The 17,002-nt window shown below is 42.1% G+C and overlaps 1 protein-coding gene across 1 annotated transcript in view; it reads right to left on the bottom strand.

Annotated features, from left to right (window-relative positions):
* THSD7B (thrombospondin type 1 domain containing 7B) overlaps positions 1-17,002 on the bottom strand; it is a 549,335-nt gene that overhangs the window by 284,589 nt on the left and 247,744 nt on the right. The window contains exons 10-11 of the mRNA XM_019554526.1: positions 15,232-15,364; positions 12,602-12,705 (exon numbers count right to left, since the gene is read on the bottom strand). Of these exons, the coding sequence (XP_019410071.1) occupies positions 12,602-12,705; positions 15,232-15,364 (237 nt within the window). The remainder of the gene's footprint in view (positions 1-12,601; positions 12,706-15,231; positions 15,365-17,002) is intronic.

Raw genomic sequence — 17,002 nt, 5'->3', positions numbered from 1 at the left:
TTGTCAGTATTGAATCCTAGTAGAGTTTAGCTCCACTCTGACTGAAAGCTTGTTGTCAGATGTACCATCATGGTAATGAATTCTGAGAAGAGTGTTCAAGTTATAATGCAGCCTCGGTTAACTCCTATCTTAACTTCAAAGAGCTATGCGATAGATTCATTATTGAGACCCACTGCTTACATAATATTATGGAGCAGGCAAAGAATGGTGACGAATTTCAGTGGACAGCTGTACTCAATGACCTAAACTCCCACTCTGGGATTCCAGGAGCAGCACTTCAGCAAGTTCAGAAGGGCTCTCACAATGATCTGTGGTGGACAGAGAGGCAATCCATCTGTACCTTTCACAATTGGACTCGTCTCCTTTCTGGAAGATTGTCATGATCATGATGTCCCTTGGGTCATCTGGGATTTCCTTATCATTCCAGATCCTTAATATGAGGAGGGCGTGTAAGCTCCTCTTCCCCCTGCTTGAAGTTTTCAGCAGGGATTCCATCAGCTGCAGGTGCTTTGTTACTCTTCATCTGCTTGATGGCTTTCCTCACCTCATCAAGGGTTGGAAGGATTCTGAGATCATCTCTGGGTGTTGTGGGACAGAGTTGATAACACTCTTGTCAACAACACCATTTTAGTGGTAAAAGAAGATCACTCAAGTTCAGAACTCATGTTCCCCAATTCAGAGCCTCCTTGAAGTTCTTACAGTTCTCTCTTAGGGTTTTATTCCTGAGCTCAACTTTAATGAAAAAAAAACTCTAGCTTGAAGCAGATCACCTACTGGCACTCACTGTACTAACATTCCTATCATTTAAAAGCTAACATTAGAGGGAGTCAATAATTACAGGAAAGCCACTGACAATGGAAATGAGTTACAAACAGGTCTGTATTTTACCCAGTCCTACTATTAGAATACCACTGCAGAAATGAGTAAGCTGAATTGTACTAAATTTAATGTCATAAACTTATTAAACTTGAATTTGTCAGTATCATGTTGTCCCAACCAGCAAATTATATAAAATTCCAATGTGTGCATCTGAAATCAATATTTCTGCAAGAAAACTCTCTGTAGTATTTCACAGCTGAAGTTTACAATTAATAGGTCTTCTCATCTAGCTAACCAGCAAGTATATTAACTGCATTCATAATAGCTAATAAGTAGTCTCCGATAATTATTTTACAAGTGAAAAAATGATAATATTGATGCATTTTGCTGGTGTGTTTCATTAAACTGGGTTACCGCAAAATAACTCCAGTGGAAACAATGGTAATTTATATTGCCATTACTATGCTACAGCTCAATAATATACTAGATATCTATAATTTGTGCAGAGAATGTTTGCTTTGAGCATGATTCTATATGCTACATTCACAGATGGTACAAGAATTCCTTCTTTCATCTTATTTAGTTTTAGAACAAATACAAGAATTTATCTCACTAAATTCATATACATTATATTTGTAAAGACAAAGCCATCTATATTTCAAGCAATGAGATTTTTGTTGAAATAATCACCCCATTTAAGCACACTGTAACTGAAACTGGAATGCCACATTGCTGGGGGAGGGGCGGTTGCCATAATGATCAGTTTTTAATCTCCATATCAGTTAAAAAAGAACCAGGTGTGCAATACACCTGCAGCTATCACAAAAGCTCAAGCCAGACCCTAAAACTTGCAATGGCGATGAAATACTCTTAAATTCTCTGCAATGAGTCTGATGTTGCTTAGATTCCAATTTCTATATTATCCATTTAAACTCCTCTCTTTTTCATTGACACAGTCTATATTTAACCTTGTACTTGGTGCCACAAAATAACAATGATTTTCGACACTTAGGCACAGTTTGTAATCTTACTCTATATGCACTGTGTGTGTATAAGCCTCCAAAGGGCTATGGAGAATTCCAGACAAGTAAAGGTTCCACTCAAGCCTCATCTGCGCAAGCATAATTTACAAAATTGCACCCACCTAACCTGACCAGCAAGCACCAGAGGAGGAAGAAGAGCCTCCTATATTTTAGCCCAGTACCCTGGGTACTATGCCAGGAAACTCAGGTTCTAAGACCACCCCACCCAGAGAGAAGGTATGAATTTACACCTCTGACTCTCCAACACAGGGCTTTAACCACCACCCCACAGGTTAGGCATTATTCAATACTCTCACTAGCCTCTCAAAGTTGACCCCCTGCCAGCCAAAAAAGAAAAAGAGTTGGGACTTGGAAAAAGAAAACAAGCTAGGGCATGTATGACTCAGTGAGAGGGCTGCTGTTCTGAAAGAGGATAGGCTTCAGTTTCTAACCTGGACCCTTGCTCCATTGAAACTTCACTACTAATGTCTATCTGTTTTATCCAGTAACTATTAAATGCAAGGTCCAATGACTCCACTTCAAGAGGAGGGCTGGTGAGGAGATGGACTGGAAAATCCCACCATATCTCTCCCTTTCAGCATTCACTCTCTGCCACTATGATACTGGCCAAGATTTCATAAACATTAGACATTAGGGCTGGAAGGGACCTCAGGAGATCATCGAGTCCAGCCCCCAAGATGGGCTTACCTGACCCAGTCTGATGTCTGACCCAGTCAAGGACATTTCTTATTATGTTTTAGGTAAGTTCAAACCCCTGTACTGCACATGACATAGGATTGAAAACTATGCATAAGTATCAAAAAAGGCTGTTACGTGAGTCAGTAACCAGACAGATTGAGCAATCCCTACAGCAAATGAAATACTTTGATTCTTTCTCAAATAACCTAATCTGTCTGTCGGCTGGATCAGCGCTTACATGAGTACAGACCTCCTTAGTGCACAGGAGTGATGATCACTTCAGAAATCCAAAGTTGTCCTTCATGTGGCCCTTTTATTGTCTCTACTACAAGAAAGCACTAGAATAGGCAAGCACCTCTTTCAGCTGAGATGATCTGAGAGCTTTCAGAAGATACCACTAAAAGACGCAACAGTATATTAATGCTTGGGACCATTGGAAACCATACATTATAAAGAGAGAGGGAGTTTCTCAAGGCAGAAGTATGTGAGGAGAACTGCTTTCCATGTCCATGGGAAATATGGTAGACTTTTTTTTAGCTAAGCATTAAGGAGCCAAAATAATGGTCTGGGTGGTCCAAATCTCGTCTTCTGGGATTATTTATTTCTCTGTGCTTCAATTAATAAACTTCTCTAAATGGGTGTTTTTGCTATGCATCAGAAAAGGTCTCCTATGTTTAAAGGTGGAGGATCAGAGCCTCTGGTCAATCCTAAAGAGGCTTTTCAAAAATGGAGAGCAAAGGAGAACTGGAGAGGAAAGAAGACAAAAAGCAGGTTGCTCCTAGAAAATGATAAAGCAAGATGCAACAATGATTATGGTTGGAGCCATGAAGGAAAAACGGTTCCCTTTTTTACTACAGTATTTTTATGACTAGTATACCCTCATTACAGTTGGTCTGCTCTTTTATACATAAGTGTTTACTTTATCTAATGGCTTTTGAAAAAAAACTTCCAAGGCACTTTCATAAAATAGGTTATCCATCCACTAATTATATACTAACAATCCCCTGTAATGAGCAGCACTTTTCCCTTCCCAAAATCTAAATTTCTAAGGGTAGATGATCATGTCAGAGTTGAAGTAAGAAGTCATTTCTCAAGGATCCTCCATCACAGACATCACAGAGCAATAAAGTCATTGAAGGGCGTCTGGAGCAGAGCAATTTTCTCATAGTCTTGACACCTTGTCGAGCAAAGTGACAGCTATACAGAGTAGAAAAGCTTGTAGAGCTCTTCATTTATTCTTGGAAATGTTGTCTATGTCACTGTCTATTCTGTTTTCCCGGAGTGTCCTAACTCAGGGGGCTTCTTGCAAATGATCCCCTAATGAAGTTTAAATGACAAGTACTTTTTTTGGCTTTTGGTATGGCAAACATTCCCCCACTACTTTTATGAGATTTTCTACTGTAACGAAGCCAATGCACGGGGAATATTTAAAAGCAAGTTATTTAACAAATGCACACCAGTTTTATATATGTAAAACTGTATATATTCAATTATACATAAATTTCAGAATTTGAAAATCTGAAAATAGGCATTAGAGATCTATCAAATGTGCGACTATACAGCAAATTAATAACAGAGTCAGATTTTGATGTCTCTCATTGCAGTAGAGAGCCCCTACCATAGCACACTAGTGCCACGAGGTCCTGTTAAGAATGCCACTGGGCGCAAACACCTACTCTGATTCACAAGATAAACACAGACATTTCATATGTAATCTCTACAGTCAAAAACATTCTTACCTGTTGTGGTCTTTCTGGGCACTTCTACACGAGATGCTATGGCACAGTAGAAATGAGCTACCGAGCTGTAGCTCATTTGCTACCCTGCAATAGCACTGCCGGGCACCAACTGTGATGCGATGCTACTACACAGTAGCAACAAGCTACAGTGCAGTGGCTCATTGCTACTGCACAGTTGTGGCGGGGAAAAAACATGCGGCAATGGTACAGCGCAGTCCGCTGCACATGTAAATACAGCCTCCAAGTTCTTTGCTCTATTATTTTTCTGTAGTCAAAAACAAGTCTGAAGGGTGCCTTGGATCTAATGAGAAGTGCCCTGAGTCTAACAAGACTGAGAATGACTGTCATAAAGTATGGGCAAATTAACAATTTACAGGAAGTTAAAAGCAGAGTGATTTACTGTGTTTATCAGTTTCTCTCCAGTAATTGCTGCATTCCAAATCTTAAGTAGGGTAGACCAATCCTATATCACTGAAGGCAAAAGATTACTGCAGTTTCTTTTTTACTGACATCAAGGTAAGTGTATGCACGCAGGTCTTTACTACAGTAACCCCTCCCTCCTTTCAATTGACTGTACCTCATTTATTGGTCCATAACTTTTCTCCTGTAGCACCTGATTCCATGGGTGACTTCAGAGTAAGATGATGAACTAAGATTGTCTCATCATGGAGCCTCAGGCACATCCTCATGCTTTCCTCAAAGCGGGCAATCAAAGCCTTTCAAAAAAGATATCCCACCCGACAGATTGTAGGGGCTCTGGCTTCTCAGTCTCTTGGCCTCCATTGTCCAGATCCTCAGCCTAGCTCTTGCAGTCGTGTGGGATGCAGCAGGCAAACAACAACCTGGGCAGCTACAGTTGCCAGCTGCTGCCTGCCTGACAGCAAGAACATTCATGTTCAACCAGCTGACGGCACATTCAACTGTCATCCAGTAGCTTCCGATAACTTTAAACAAGTCTTTTCACTGACCAAGACGTCTAAAGCTGTTTCGTTAGCCATGACAGCACTGGGTAGGCAGTAGGGCTGTGTGAAATGGGCCCTATTTGATTTGGATTGAGCCCAAATCAGGGACACTGACTCAACCCATTGATTTGAGATCGCTGTCCCTGATTCGATTTGCCCGAATCCAAATCTGACAATTCGATGCTGTTTTGGTGAATCAGTGATTCGCACACAGGCACAGCTTTAAAAGTTTTTTTTCTAGATACTTAGAGGTAGCAGCATGGCTCACGGACACTGCAGTGCTGCAGCACATGAAGCCTCCCACAGGAGTACAGGGGGGCCCTCCAGCATGCTCAGCAGCAAACCCAGAAGTGGACCAGGAGCCCCCCATGCTTCTGTGGGATGCTGCGTCTGCCCCAGCACCGCAGTGTTCAGACCCCCTACTACCTAGAGTTATGTAGAAAAATCATTTAAAGCTGTATCTATGTCCAAATTGCTGAAATATCCAAATCTCTCCAAATCGATTTGTACGGTTCCAAATCAATTTGGAGAGACTAAAGTGTCCTCTGATTCGATTTGGATTCAGAAATTCGTCCACTGAATTGGGACAAATCTCCACCAAATCAAATCAGGAACCAAAGCTTCGCACAGCCCTAGTAGGGAGGGTTACTGTCAGTGGATGGACAGTTACACTCTTGGTCTCTATTATGTGAGCAGGCCTGGCAAGCCTCCTACCTCTTCTAAAAGAAGTCATGGTGAAATTTTGGTAATTCTTATATCATGAACTTTTCTGGACCATCTAGTATGCATCTCCCACAATGCCCATCATGCCCTATAGCACAAGGGAGGAAAAAACCCTTCCTATTCATGAATTCCAAGGCCCTGTGTATTCCATCTTGCCACCCTGATGCACTTAAGGAGCTCAGTGCACACAAATCCACTGACAAACTTCTGGGGGCTCGCAAGCCAATTTGAAATGCAGCCAAAACCAGTAGTCAACAGAATGCAGATGGTCCAAGAACAATTTATCTTTGTAAGTCATCTAGAGAGCCTTGTCATTAGCTGGGTCACCACTATCATATGTAAACATGCTACACAGGTTCATTAGGTATCTCTGATGCTGGCATTGTAGTGGAATGATCCACAACTGCTAACTGTGATATACACACTAGGACTTGTAGGGGAGTGCATATTCAGCAGCAGGAAACCAGAGTAGTTTAGCAAATTGTAGCACATACAGGGCCTTAATACAAGTCCATGCTGTTACCTTGCAGTTTGAAATTAGCATCATCTACCTCCCAGAAAGAAGTGTCTAAATCAGTGATTCTTCAAAGTTTTAAGACTAAAGGCACCTGTAACAGGGAGCTGGAGACTCCTGTTAGGCAGAGAAAGCAGGCTTGTTAGGAGATCTGGCCTCTGTATGAGTTAACGGGAAGTTAAGATAAGGACTAAAAGCTGTAGATTAGGCAGCCCTGGGAAAGAGGGGCAACTCATCAACTCAAAAGGGAAACATCTGGGGCCAGGAATCAGAGACACAAGTGATAAGGAAGCCAGATAAGGGCATGCACAGAGGTGGGAGAGCAGAGGCAGAGATGGGGCCAGCGAGCCCACACAGCCGAAAGAGGTGAAACAGGCATTGGAGCCCCATGAGCCAGTCCAGCATGGTGGACCTGAGCTAGAAGGCCCAGCTAGAGAAGACGGGTAGAGGCCAGGGGGGCTAAGGCCTTGACAAGAGCATAAAGGCCCAGGGAAACCTGACATTGGACTAAGGCTAAGTTCCCAATGAAAAGATTAACAGGTAACATCTCCAAGGCTGTATGGGAGGTCAGAGGCCATAAATAGTCATTAAGGCTACAGGTGCCTTAACAGTCCATGCACACTGCCCACAGAGCACCCAAGACTGGGGCTAGCCAAGAGACAGAGGTATAGAAGCAGGATAAACATGCCTTGGAAAATGCCAGCTCTTAGTTTCCACTTGTTTTAGACTACAGAAAATAAAAAAAGTAATTCTTCAATTTCAAAGAATTCAGAAAGACCACAACAGGTCAGGATTCTTATTTCAAATGTTGGAGTTTATCCTGTGAATCATATTTGCATACCTAACAGTGCTCACATTGTGTGGCACCCCATAGCACCCTTGAAAGGATCTCAAGTCATCCCAGGACAGTGGGGCATGCTGGTTCAGAATCACTGGCCTAGGTGAATTTTGGATTTATTTATGGCCGACTCATTGAAGCTAAAGTTGGAGACTTAGAAGCACCTACACTCAAATAGATCAACATAAACTTCAGGAGTATCCCACAATGCACTAAAAGAAACACAAGAGCAAGAAACCATGGGATACCAAACCCCCTACTGTTGGTCAAATGCAAAACAAGTCTTGCCCGTGGGCACACTCAAATTCACAATAATTGAGCACAGCCTGCTCATTTGTGTGTTGCTGTCATAATGATATCTGACTCTGGTTTATCTCTTTGTAAAGATAGCTGTTCGAGGTCTGCAAACTGTTAATTTTGCCCTGCTCTGGAAAAGTCACAGAGCTCTCGCAGCATGCGTGCTAGCTGGGGAAATCAGCAGCAGCTCTTCCTAGCAGGTTTTCTCGTACTATAATTTTCAATAAACTTCATTATAGTTTCTGGACCCTGGCTCTCTGACTTGCTGATCAAGCTACCAAATACTACAGTCTTGAGCCTAAGGCAAGACACACTTGTTTGTTTCTCTAAGAGTAACAAAGACGCTCGCCTAGAAGTAAATATGAATTTGAAGGCCTTTAAGGATTTTTCCCTAATATAAGCTTGCCTCTTTTAAATATAGATATTTACTGCATAATAATTATGTATAAATTGAATGCTCACTTTTGTCAGGTATGATAGCCCTGAGTAAAATCCTGTTATCTACAGGATAGGCTTAGGTTTGGCATGGGCAGAAAAAGGGAAATTTTCTACAACGTGATGCTGTAATGTGCAGCAAGCCTACTTATCACTAGCGGCAAAAAGATAGTTCTTGCTACATAGATGGAAAAGAAAATGAAGCAAATTCATATAAGCACCCTTTGAAAAGTAAGTGCTTCCTGACTGTTTGCCACAATGTCTTACAAAACATTTTATTCAGCTCTAAAAATGTACCTTCTCTTCTGCATCTGCTACAAAAAAAAGCCAATTATTTTCAAGAGTGGCAGTGATATAGGGTATATGGGTTTACACAGAGGAAATCTGACTATCACAGGTAAGGACACACAACCCCCCCACTGAAAAAGTAAAGTTAAACCTGCACTGAAAGATTCCTCTATGTCCCAAGTTGTAGCTGGGGTCAGATGTATAAATATTTACAGATACGCTCTTAAATGTAACTTCAGAAGCCTGCAAGACTATAACTGCCCATTAAGAGAAGCGGTGGAAAAAGAAGCACCCGCTTTCCCAAGCAAGAAGGCAACTTTACATATCCCCGCAGCTGTGGAAGTACACAGATGGTAACAAAAAAAGCAGGAAATCAGCCAGTAGTATTTTTTAAAGTCCCTGCCATTAAAGAAAACTACCAGAAAAAAGGTGCTTTCCTTTTATTTTAGCCACCTACAGGAGATCTTTAAAACTGAATAACTTTTGCCTCTTTTCAGCAGTGGTAGGAGCAAAAGTGTCAGTATGGTGCTTCCTTGGGCTCCACAGTGACAGAACATGGCACCTTCAGCTACAGAAATCATCTCAAGAGTCTCCTTACATTGTACCCTCCTCAAAATTATTTCCCCTGAATCTCCAGTGGCTCTCCTATGTAATAATGCATGGTACCCTGCTTCTATCATATGCTATATCAAGCTGTTTCAAAAACCTAAGTTCAATATAAACAAAGAATAAAGATATTGAAAAGAAGGAAAAAAATCAGGTTGGCTCCGATTCATTTTATCATGCTTCACTTAAACCCACCGTGCTACCAGGTTCCTTCCCCATGATTAAGACTTTTCCCCCCTGAAACCAGTGAAGAGCCCTTGGTTTTAATGTGGGAGAGCTCTTCAAAGTGCAAAGAAAGTACAGCGCTCTTCTATTATACTTTGAATTTTGGCAGCATAAGGTTAATAGAAAGTTCGTACACCTATTGGAACAAAAAGATTATCTTCACTTCACACAGAAAATGGGGAATACATTTGGGCATGACATTTCAATTTATGAAGCCCTTTTTGGAAACCTCCTGTGGAAGGTCATGTGGTCAAAACCTCCTGGTTAACTTTATTTTCAGTTTTCAGCATCAATTTAAAACAACATTTTTTCTTCCATTTGCAGCCCACACATTGCCTGGCTTCTCTCTCCTTTCGTTTGCTGCATAATTATACAACAAATGAAGTTCATCTTTAAAAAATGAGAATTCTAACCTTGTGAAGGAGTAAATTGTTATGTCAAGTTTCTTCTAATTTAATATACCCCCATAGTTGTTTTTCCCCCCCAAAAAATAACCTGTGTTAAAGAGGTTAGTGAATTTTCCCAGCAGATTGGTATCAGTCAAATTTCTCAGCCACTACGCTAGAATCACTGCAGACTGCTTACGCTCAATAAATCAAGTCTCTTTTTTTGTTGTTGTTCATATAATTGACTCTATTTTGCAAAACCATTTAATCATCAAGGGTCAGAGTATGATACCCTTCTACATATTGACTAATAAAACCTTATTTGTCAAACATTCACATTGATAAACTAGCCCTTAGTAAATTAAAGACAAAGATTAAACTTTTAGGAAGATTTTTCCTTGGATTTTTTGGCAAAGCCAAAATACTACTTCATGGCAGACAACATGTAGCCCTTCCATCAGACAACCCACCTTGCCACCAAGTGTCAAGTTTCCAAAAAGATTTCACAATCACCATCTTGTAAAATTGAGCATACTGCCTTTCTTATGAGCCAAGCACAATAACACACAGTTTGAAATTAGATTTCCCATTTGCCGGCATAACAACACTGCTTGGGAAGCCTAAATGCTGGAACAGATCTGGGAGGCGGGGGTGCATTCATACCCTCTTTTGATTCCTACCTCTACTCAAAGTTTAAAACAAACTGCCCAGGATGGCTGGAATGGCAGTATTTCTATTCACGTGGAGCTGAGGAAGGCAATTGACTTCATGGCCCATTATTATCATCTGCCTAATTCCTGCTAATCTCTTTATTTGGTATGTGTTAAACCCCTTGATCTTCCTCTAATCAAGTTAGCCTTTTTCTACAATTACCCCGGCTGTTACCTACTCCTGGAAATGTTCCTCTGCTGACCCCCAGAGCATGTCCAGTTAAGGTGTGCCCCTACCTTGAAATCTGTACTGAGTAGTTTTGTCCCTAGAGTATTCATGCCAGAGACAAGGAGGGGAGGGGGGGATAACAAGAGGATGAGCTATGCAGTGTCAAGGCAGTCAGAGGGAGAAGGGTGTTACAAAGGTGAGTTGAAGTGGTAAGTTACCAAAGTGATCCTTTCCTGAGTCAAGTACTGCAGCAGATGATGGAGGCAGTGGGAGGTGGAACAGGGATACAACCAAAGCAGAATAAAGCCAGTCATGGGTGGATCCAGAGATACTGGCAGTGCCAGCAGCTGAAGCAAATCCTTCATAGCCCCAACTGTTTGTTTCTGTACATTGAAGGTGGAAGGCAGTGGGAGCCAGTTACAGGCATACGATGAGAAAGAGGGGGCGATTACATCCCTGCCCCTGACCTGCCCCGTGCTTGGGGGCTGCGAAGGGTAGAAGGAATGGGAAGGTGTGAGGGACAACTGGGGTTTGGAGCTGAAAGGGATTGTGGGGTCTAGGGGGAGTGAAATAGGGTGTGAGGGTGGTTTTGAAGCAAGAGGAATTGTGGGCGACAGACAGGGGATGCATGAGAGGTGGCAGTAACATATGGGTACTCAGAGAGACAGGGAAGAGGAGGATGATGAGGGGGCAAAGAAGGTGAGGCAAGATGAAGATGAGTCTATACAAGAAGCAGTGGATTTATGGAGGCAGTGAGGGGGGCATGAAGGGGAGGGGAAGGTCTGATGGGTGTGGGGCACAATGCGGTGGGACTCAGAATGAGGTTATGTGGGATAACAAGGGACAGAGTGGATCCAGAGAGCATCGGAGGTGGCAGGGGCCGTGCATAAAAGACAATGATGACCACGGTAGAATGCCAGGAGAACTCTTGTGGAGCTGTACAGGAGGCAATTTTGTCCATGGCCAGATTGAGGGCTAACAGTTGTACGCCCAGCAACAGATGCCTGCCTCATCCTGGAGCTGGCATTCAGCCCCCCACAGCCTTGCCAGTTTTTGCTTGCATCATAAACTGAATAATACAGTCCTAGACTTCTAGCAAATTAGTAAAGCTTGCTTCTTTTTAAATGGAGAAAAATATATACTGTATTATGTGACGATACACCATTCCACCTGCATCCCCCTTTTCAAAACCCTAGATCTACCCATGTCTACAAGTGATAATAGCTGTACCCTATTTGTTTCCAGGTTGTAATGTGTGAAAGAGTAAAAATCCAGTTCTACTTCACTGCAGATAGCTCAACAAATTAGTGACACCAACCATGTCTAGATTTAGTGTAACAGTGTCTTACCCATAACATTTTGACTACTTTAGCCACAAATCACTACCATGAAAGTAATTCTGCACCTACACAGAAGGCTGCATGCAGATGTAGAAAGCTGAGAGTCAATGAAGGGAGTTCCTGTAAATTCAAGCTTATCATGAAGTCAACTTGTATAGCTGCTATTCCTATAATAGCCTTGTGAGGAAGACAAAAGGGGTTAAGAACCAAATTGTATTACTAACCCAAAATGGTATACAGGGAGGAAACAATGGACAGCCTCTTCTACTCCCCCTTCTACCATGCAGCGCTGGCTAGTTAGTTGTACAACTACTCAGCCAGCCAAAACAGAAAGGATGGCTATAAGGTTAGTATATGACCTTTCCAATGTTTTAAATCCAAATATATTCAAAAAGCTCTATTATTCTAAATCAGGCATTCCATGCACAACCTGTTTCTGAAAAAGTTCTCCAGCATTGGAAACACTTTATTTAATAGTTGCAGTTAAAATAACATCTGCCTAGCTGTTCTGAATGGTGCTTCAAGATTGTTTCCTTTGTCGTACATTGAGCGGTGCCATTTTCTGAAGTCCCTTTGTAAGCAGCCAGTAGAACTTCCTATTTCTTAAGTTCACAGTCTCATCCAGAATTTTTAAACAATGCTGAGTAACTGTCTACTACTCAATTTCAGCATAGCAAATATTTGTCAACTGATAATAAGAATAAGTTTCTATTTCACTTGCATAAGTGTTAAATTCATGTATTTATTAAACTATGGAAAACAAAAAACATGCTATAGTATCAGTTAATTTACAACTTAAACTAATGTTTCTGAAAAGAAAAAGGCTTACCCCTTGATTGCAGGCCGTGGCCACATGCTTCATTATGTCCCAGTATGCCCTGTCTCACAGAGTCTGGCACTAATACACAATGGCTCCATTTATGGGCCTTCCACCTGTGACAAAAAGCAACAAAGTGTTCACAAACTGTGATAATTATTTGAATTGAATAACTTTGATGAAAAAACTAACGTGCCTTGACAACATTCTTCATTACAAAATTCTTCACTGACAGGCTATATCACCACTTAATAATAAAAACTACAAGAATGTGTTAATTATTAGGGCTGTGTGAACCTTTGGCCGCTGATTTGATTTGGTGGTGATGTCACCCGATTTCGCGGCTGAATCTCCAAATCCGAATCAAATCAGGAGACCCTTTAATGTCTCCAAATTGAATCGGAACCCCCTGAATCGATTAGGAGAGATTCAAAGATTCGGACATAGACACAGCTTTAAATGTTTTTTCTGCATACCTCAAGGTACCAGGTGGCTCATGAACATTGAGATGGTGGGGCAGATACAGTGCCCCATGGGAGCGCGGGAGGGTCCCCAGAGCACTCAGCAACAGACATAGAAGTGGACCAGAAGCACTTCCAGTTCACTTTTGCGTCCACTGAACAGTGTGCGGGGGACCTCCCACATCCCCCAGCTGGTGCCTCCTGGGTCCGGGGGGGCACCCAGCATCCCCCCCATGGCCGATAGCTGAGCTGGGGGGTTATGGGGGGGTCCCCAATGTGCTCAGGGGTGGACCTAGAAGTGGACCAGAAGTACTTTCAGTCCACTTCCGGGTCTGCCGCCAAGCAAGCGCTCCCCCCATGCGCTCCTGTGAGACGCTCCATTCACCCCACCACCTCATCATTCACAAGCCATGCCTGGTACCTCAAGGCATGTAGAAAAAACATTTAAAACTGTGTCTGTGACCAAAACGCTGATTCTCTGAATTGGCATTGAATCTTCAGATTTGGATTCGGCCGAATCAAATTGGGACAGTTATCCAAATCAAATCACTGTCCCCACAATCAGGCCAAATCTGAATCCGTAATGAATAGGGCCCACTTTGCACACCCTTAATTATCCCTGAAACAGGCAAAACATACTAAAAAAGATTAACTCTATAAGAAATCCACACTTGCTTCCAATCCTCCTTTTGGGGTTTCTTTTCATTGTCTTTTCTCTTTTTCAAAGCCTGTAAGAATTAAACAGCAGTTTTCTATTTTTTTTTTTTTACAAACCCTTATTCATGCACTGACATTTTGCAGATTTACCTTCTGCGCTATGTTCTTGCATGCATTATGGAAGAATATAAGGGATCAACTATCCATATGTATGTAATTAGTAGAAATCAGTGTCTGTGACATCAGCAGTAAGTATATTGCTTTGTAACCATATTTATTTTTCACTCTTTTCAGGGAGCTCTCCTGTATGATCTAGGCCTTGGAGGTATGTACACAAACATAACATATTATATATCTACCGTCTATATTTGTGAAATAGATGGATCATAGAATTTTAATGAAGAATAATGAATAACAGTCTTCATTGTGCTATTTATCTAATCAGAAACATAAAAAATACATATTATTCCTTGACCTGCACGTAGCTAGAGAGAAGGCAGAGTAGCTGCAATAACTATACCATTATAATTAAGTCGGTGCCAAATCAGTTTAATATTTTAAGACTAGCAAATTGCCCATCAAGAATGATGGGGGGAGGGGTGGCCAGGAAGCTTGCTAACCCTAACCCCTCCCACACCTTGCACTGCTGCCACTTCCCAGAAGCTGGGGGGGAGGAGAAGTTTGCCCCACTGTCTCCTTTGTCCCCCTCTGCCAGCACCCTGCTCCACCCCTCTATCACAGCAGTGCTCCACTGCCTCCAGGGACCAGGACAGGAAGGGGGTGGAGGCCAGGTCATCAGTGCTGGCCTCACCCCCCAGCTCTATCCCCTCCATTGTGGCGGTGCTCCACAGCACCACCGCCGCCTCCTGTCAGTAATGCTCTTGGAGCACTCTGATTGCTTGTTTTAGTAACATTCAGAGTGCTCCAAGAGCATTATGGACAGACAGACAGGAAGACTAAGCCCTTTATGATATGAGAATATATTCAGGATTTTCCCCCAGTAATATTTCTTATATTTTATGCCTTACTCATTATAAAATACCATGTTTCCGTATGCTTTTTTCTGGTGCAGCCATGCATTACCTCTACTGAAATGTAATATTTCAATTGCATTTTTCTTTTACAATATGTCCATAGCTTTTGCATGTTATTTTTCCCCAGACACAATTTTCAATCTATAGGGCACCTATACACATTCAGTGAGGCTGCTCTGACATGATGTAATTACAGTTCATCAGAGGAGACTCGATTAATCAAGTCTGCTGGAACATTCAACGAGCTTTAGTTAAAGCACCCTGCCACCATTCTTCAGCATGGGAATGCTGATACATAAGATGCTCTGGGCACTTTAATTAGAGCAGCTCTCAGAGCCACTCTAATTAAAGTGCCTCTACCCCACACTCCCAGAGCATGTGTATAAACACCTGTGGTGTCCTAAGTTAAAAATTATTTCATAAATTTACAGGAATAACCTGAGAAACAGCAACCCAATGTCAGAATTTCTTAGTGGATATATCACAGCACCTGTATGCTGGGCAGACAGGAATATCTTCACATTCTCTTTCTTCATACAAAGTGTCTGGGCACTCCTGTCCCCCATTGACAGCATCCTGAATGATAATCCTATAGCGGGACTGTTTAATTCCTGTAGCATTGCCTGTAAGAGAAAAACATTTGTCTACCCAGAAAACCTGGCAACATGACTTAGTGTACTAGTACACCTCAGCTACATTTCTGCCTTAGGTTACAACTAAATACATTTAGGGATGGATTCTGCAAAGTGCTGAGCAATCTGGCACCAATCCAGGAAAGAAAGGAAAATTAGCTCTATATAGTAAAGATACCATTACCTGCTGTACAGTTATCAACAATTCAGAAGAATACCACTTGGCCTGCTCCTGGATCAATGTTCTAAGTGATAAATCATAACATAAGGTCTATTAAAGCATATCACATCAGACAAGAAAATAAGACGGGCTTCTATTAAAAAGTATATTTGTGAGGTTTATATAGAAAAACAATATTATCTTGCCAGATTTTAATCATGGGGTCAATGATGGAGGTCACATAATGCCACTAGAAACATCCTTGTAGTTTCTAAAAATGAGAGAAAAATACTTTCTAACACACTGTAACCAAAGATGGGGAAATGCTATATTATACTTCCTTCTAATGCAAGCTCGTACAATCTAGAAACAAAGAATTTATCAGCAGAGAGATGTTGTTAGCCATGTTACTCTGAAGTTAAGTGGAAGGCAGGGTAGAGTTGCACCTTATAGACTAACCAAAGTAGATATGCATATGAATAGTACAAACTTTCATGTTTTAGTGAGTTTCAGCCCACAAAAGCTTCTGCTATATATATATCACAGAGATGTACGGCTGGAAGGGACCTCCATAGGTCATCCAGTGCAATCCCCTACCTGAGGATCATCTCTATCCAAACCATCCCATTCAAATCCTACTGTCATCCCTGACCCAACAAAAGACCTAACACCCTACCCTGCCACAGGTAAAACAAGGGGACCACTGCAGCCAACATCCTGCTTTTGTAAAAGGTTGTTAATATATGCTCAAGAGATTCGAGGTAGAGGGTCAAGTCCCTTGCTACAGAGGATGGCAACCCCCTCCCCCCCCACCACACACACCCACACCCACAGAGTCCACGCCAATCTGACCATGGCATAAAGGTGTTTCCTGACCCCAAATATGGTGATCAGTCTGACCTTGAATGGAGGGGCAAGACCCTCTAGCCATCAACCTGGGTTTAATTAAATACCAGCAGGAGCATTGCCACGTCCCAGTCAAAATCCCCAGCCTTGGCTGCAGCAAACACCCAATCCCTCTGAGGAAAAATTTAAAAAAAAAACCCAAATCCTGTTACACGTAGCAGAAAAGATGGCGGAGAGGGAGGGTATTTTCTGACCAGCCCCATACAGCAATCAGCAAAGCCCAGAAGCATGGGAACTACCCATAGTAGAACACAGGCAAAACACAGAACCTAGATCATCCCTGCAGCAAGAGAGAAAAGGTTCTTCCCCTCTTTTTTATGACAGCCTTTCAAGTATTTGAAAATTACTACCATGTCCCCTCTTAAGAGCCTTTCACTTAAACTGAATATGCCTACTTCCTTCAGCATCTCCTGGTACAACTTACTTTCCAAGCCCTTTATCATCTTTGTCGTCTACCTCTGGAATGTCTCTAACTTCTCCATTTCCTTTTTGGAGCGACCTAGTGATCGATGGGAAGCTGGGTGACAGCGACCACGAGCTGATCACCTTCACCATCCACCGTA

The sequence above is a fragment of the Crocodylus porosus genome, unplaced genomic scaffold (assembly GCF_001723895.1).
Source record: "Crocodylus porosus isolate Cpor-Errol unplaced genomic scaffold, CroPor_comp1, whole genome shotgun sequence".
In the NCBI taxonomy this organism is placed as follows: Eukaryota; Metazoa; Chordata; order Crocodylia; family Crocodylidae; genus Crocodylus; species Crocodylus porosus.
This window is presented reverse-complemented; position numbering and strand designations above follow the sequence as displayed.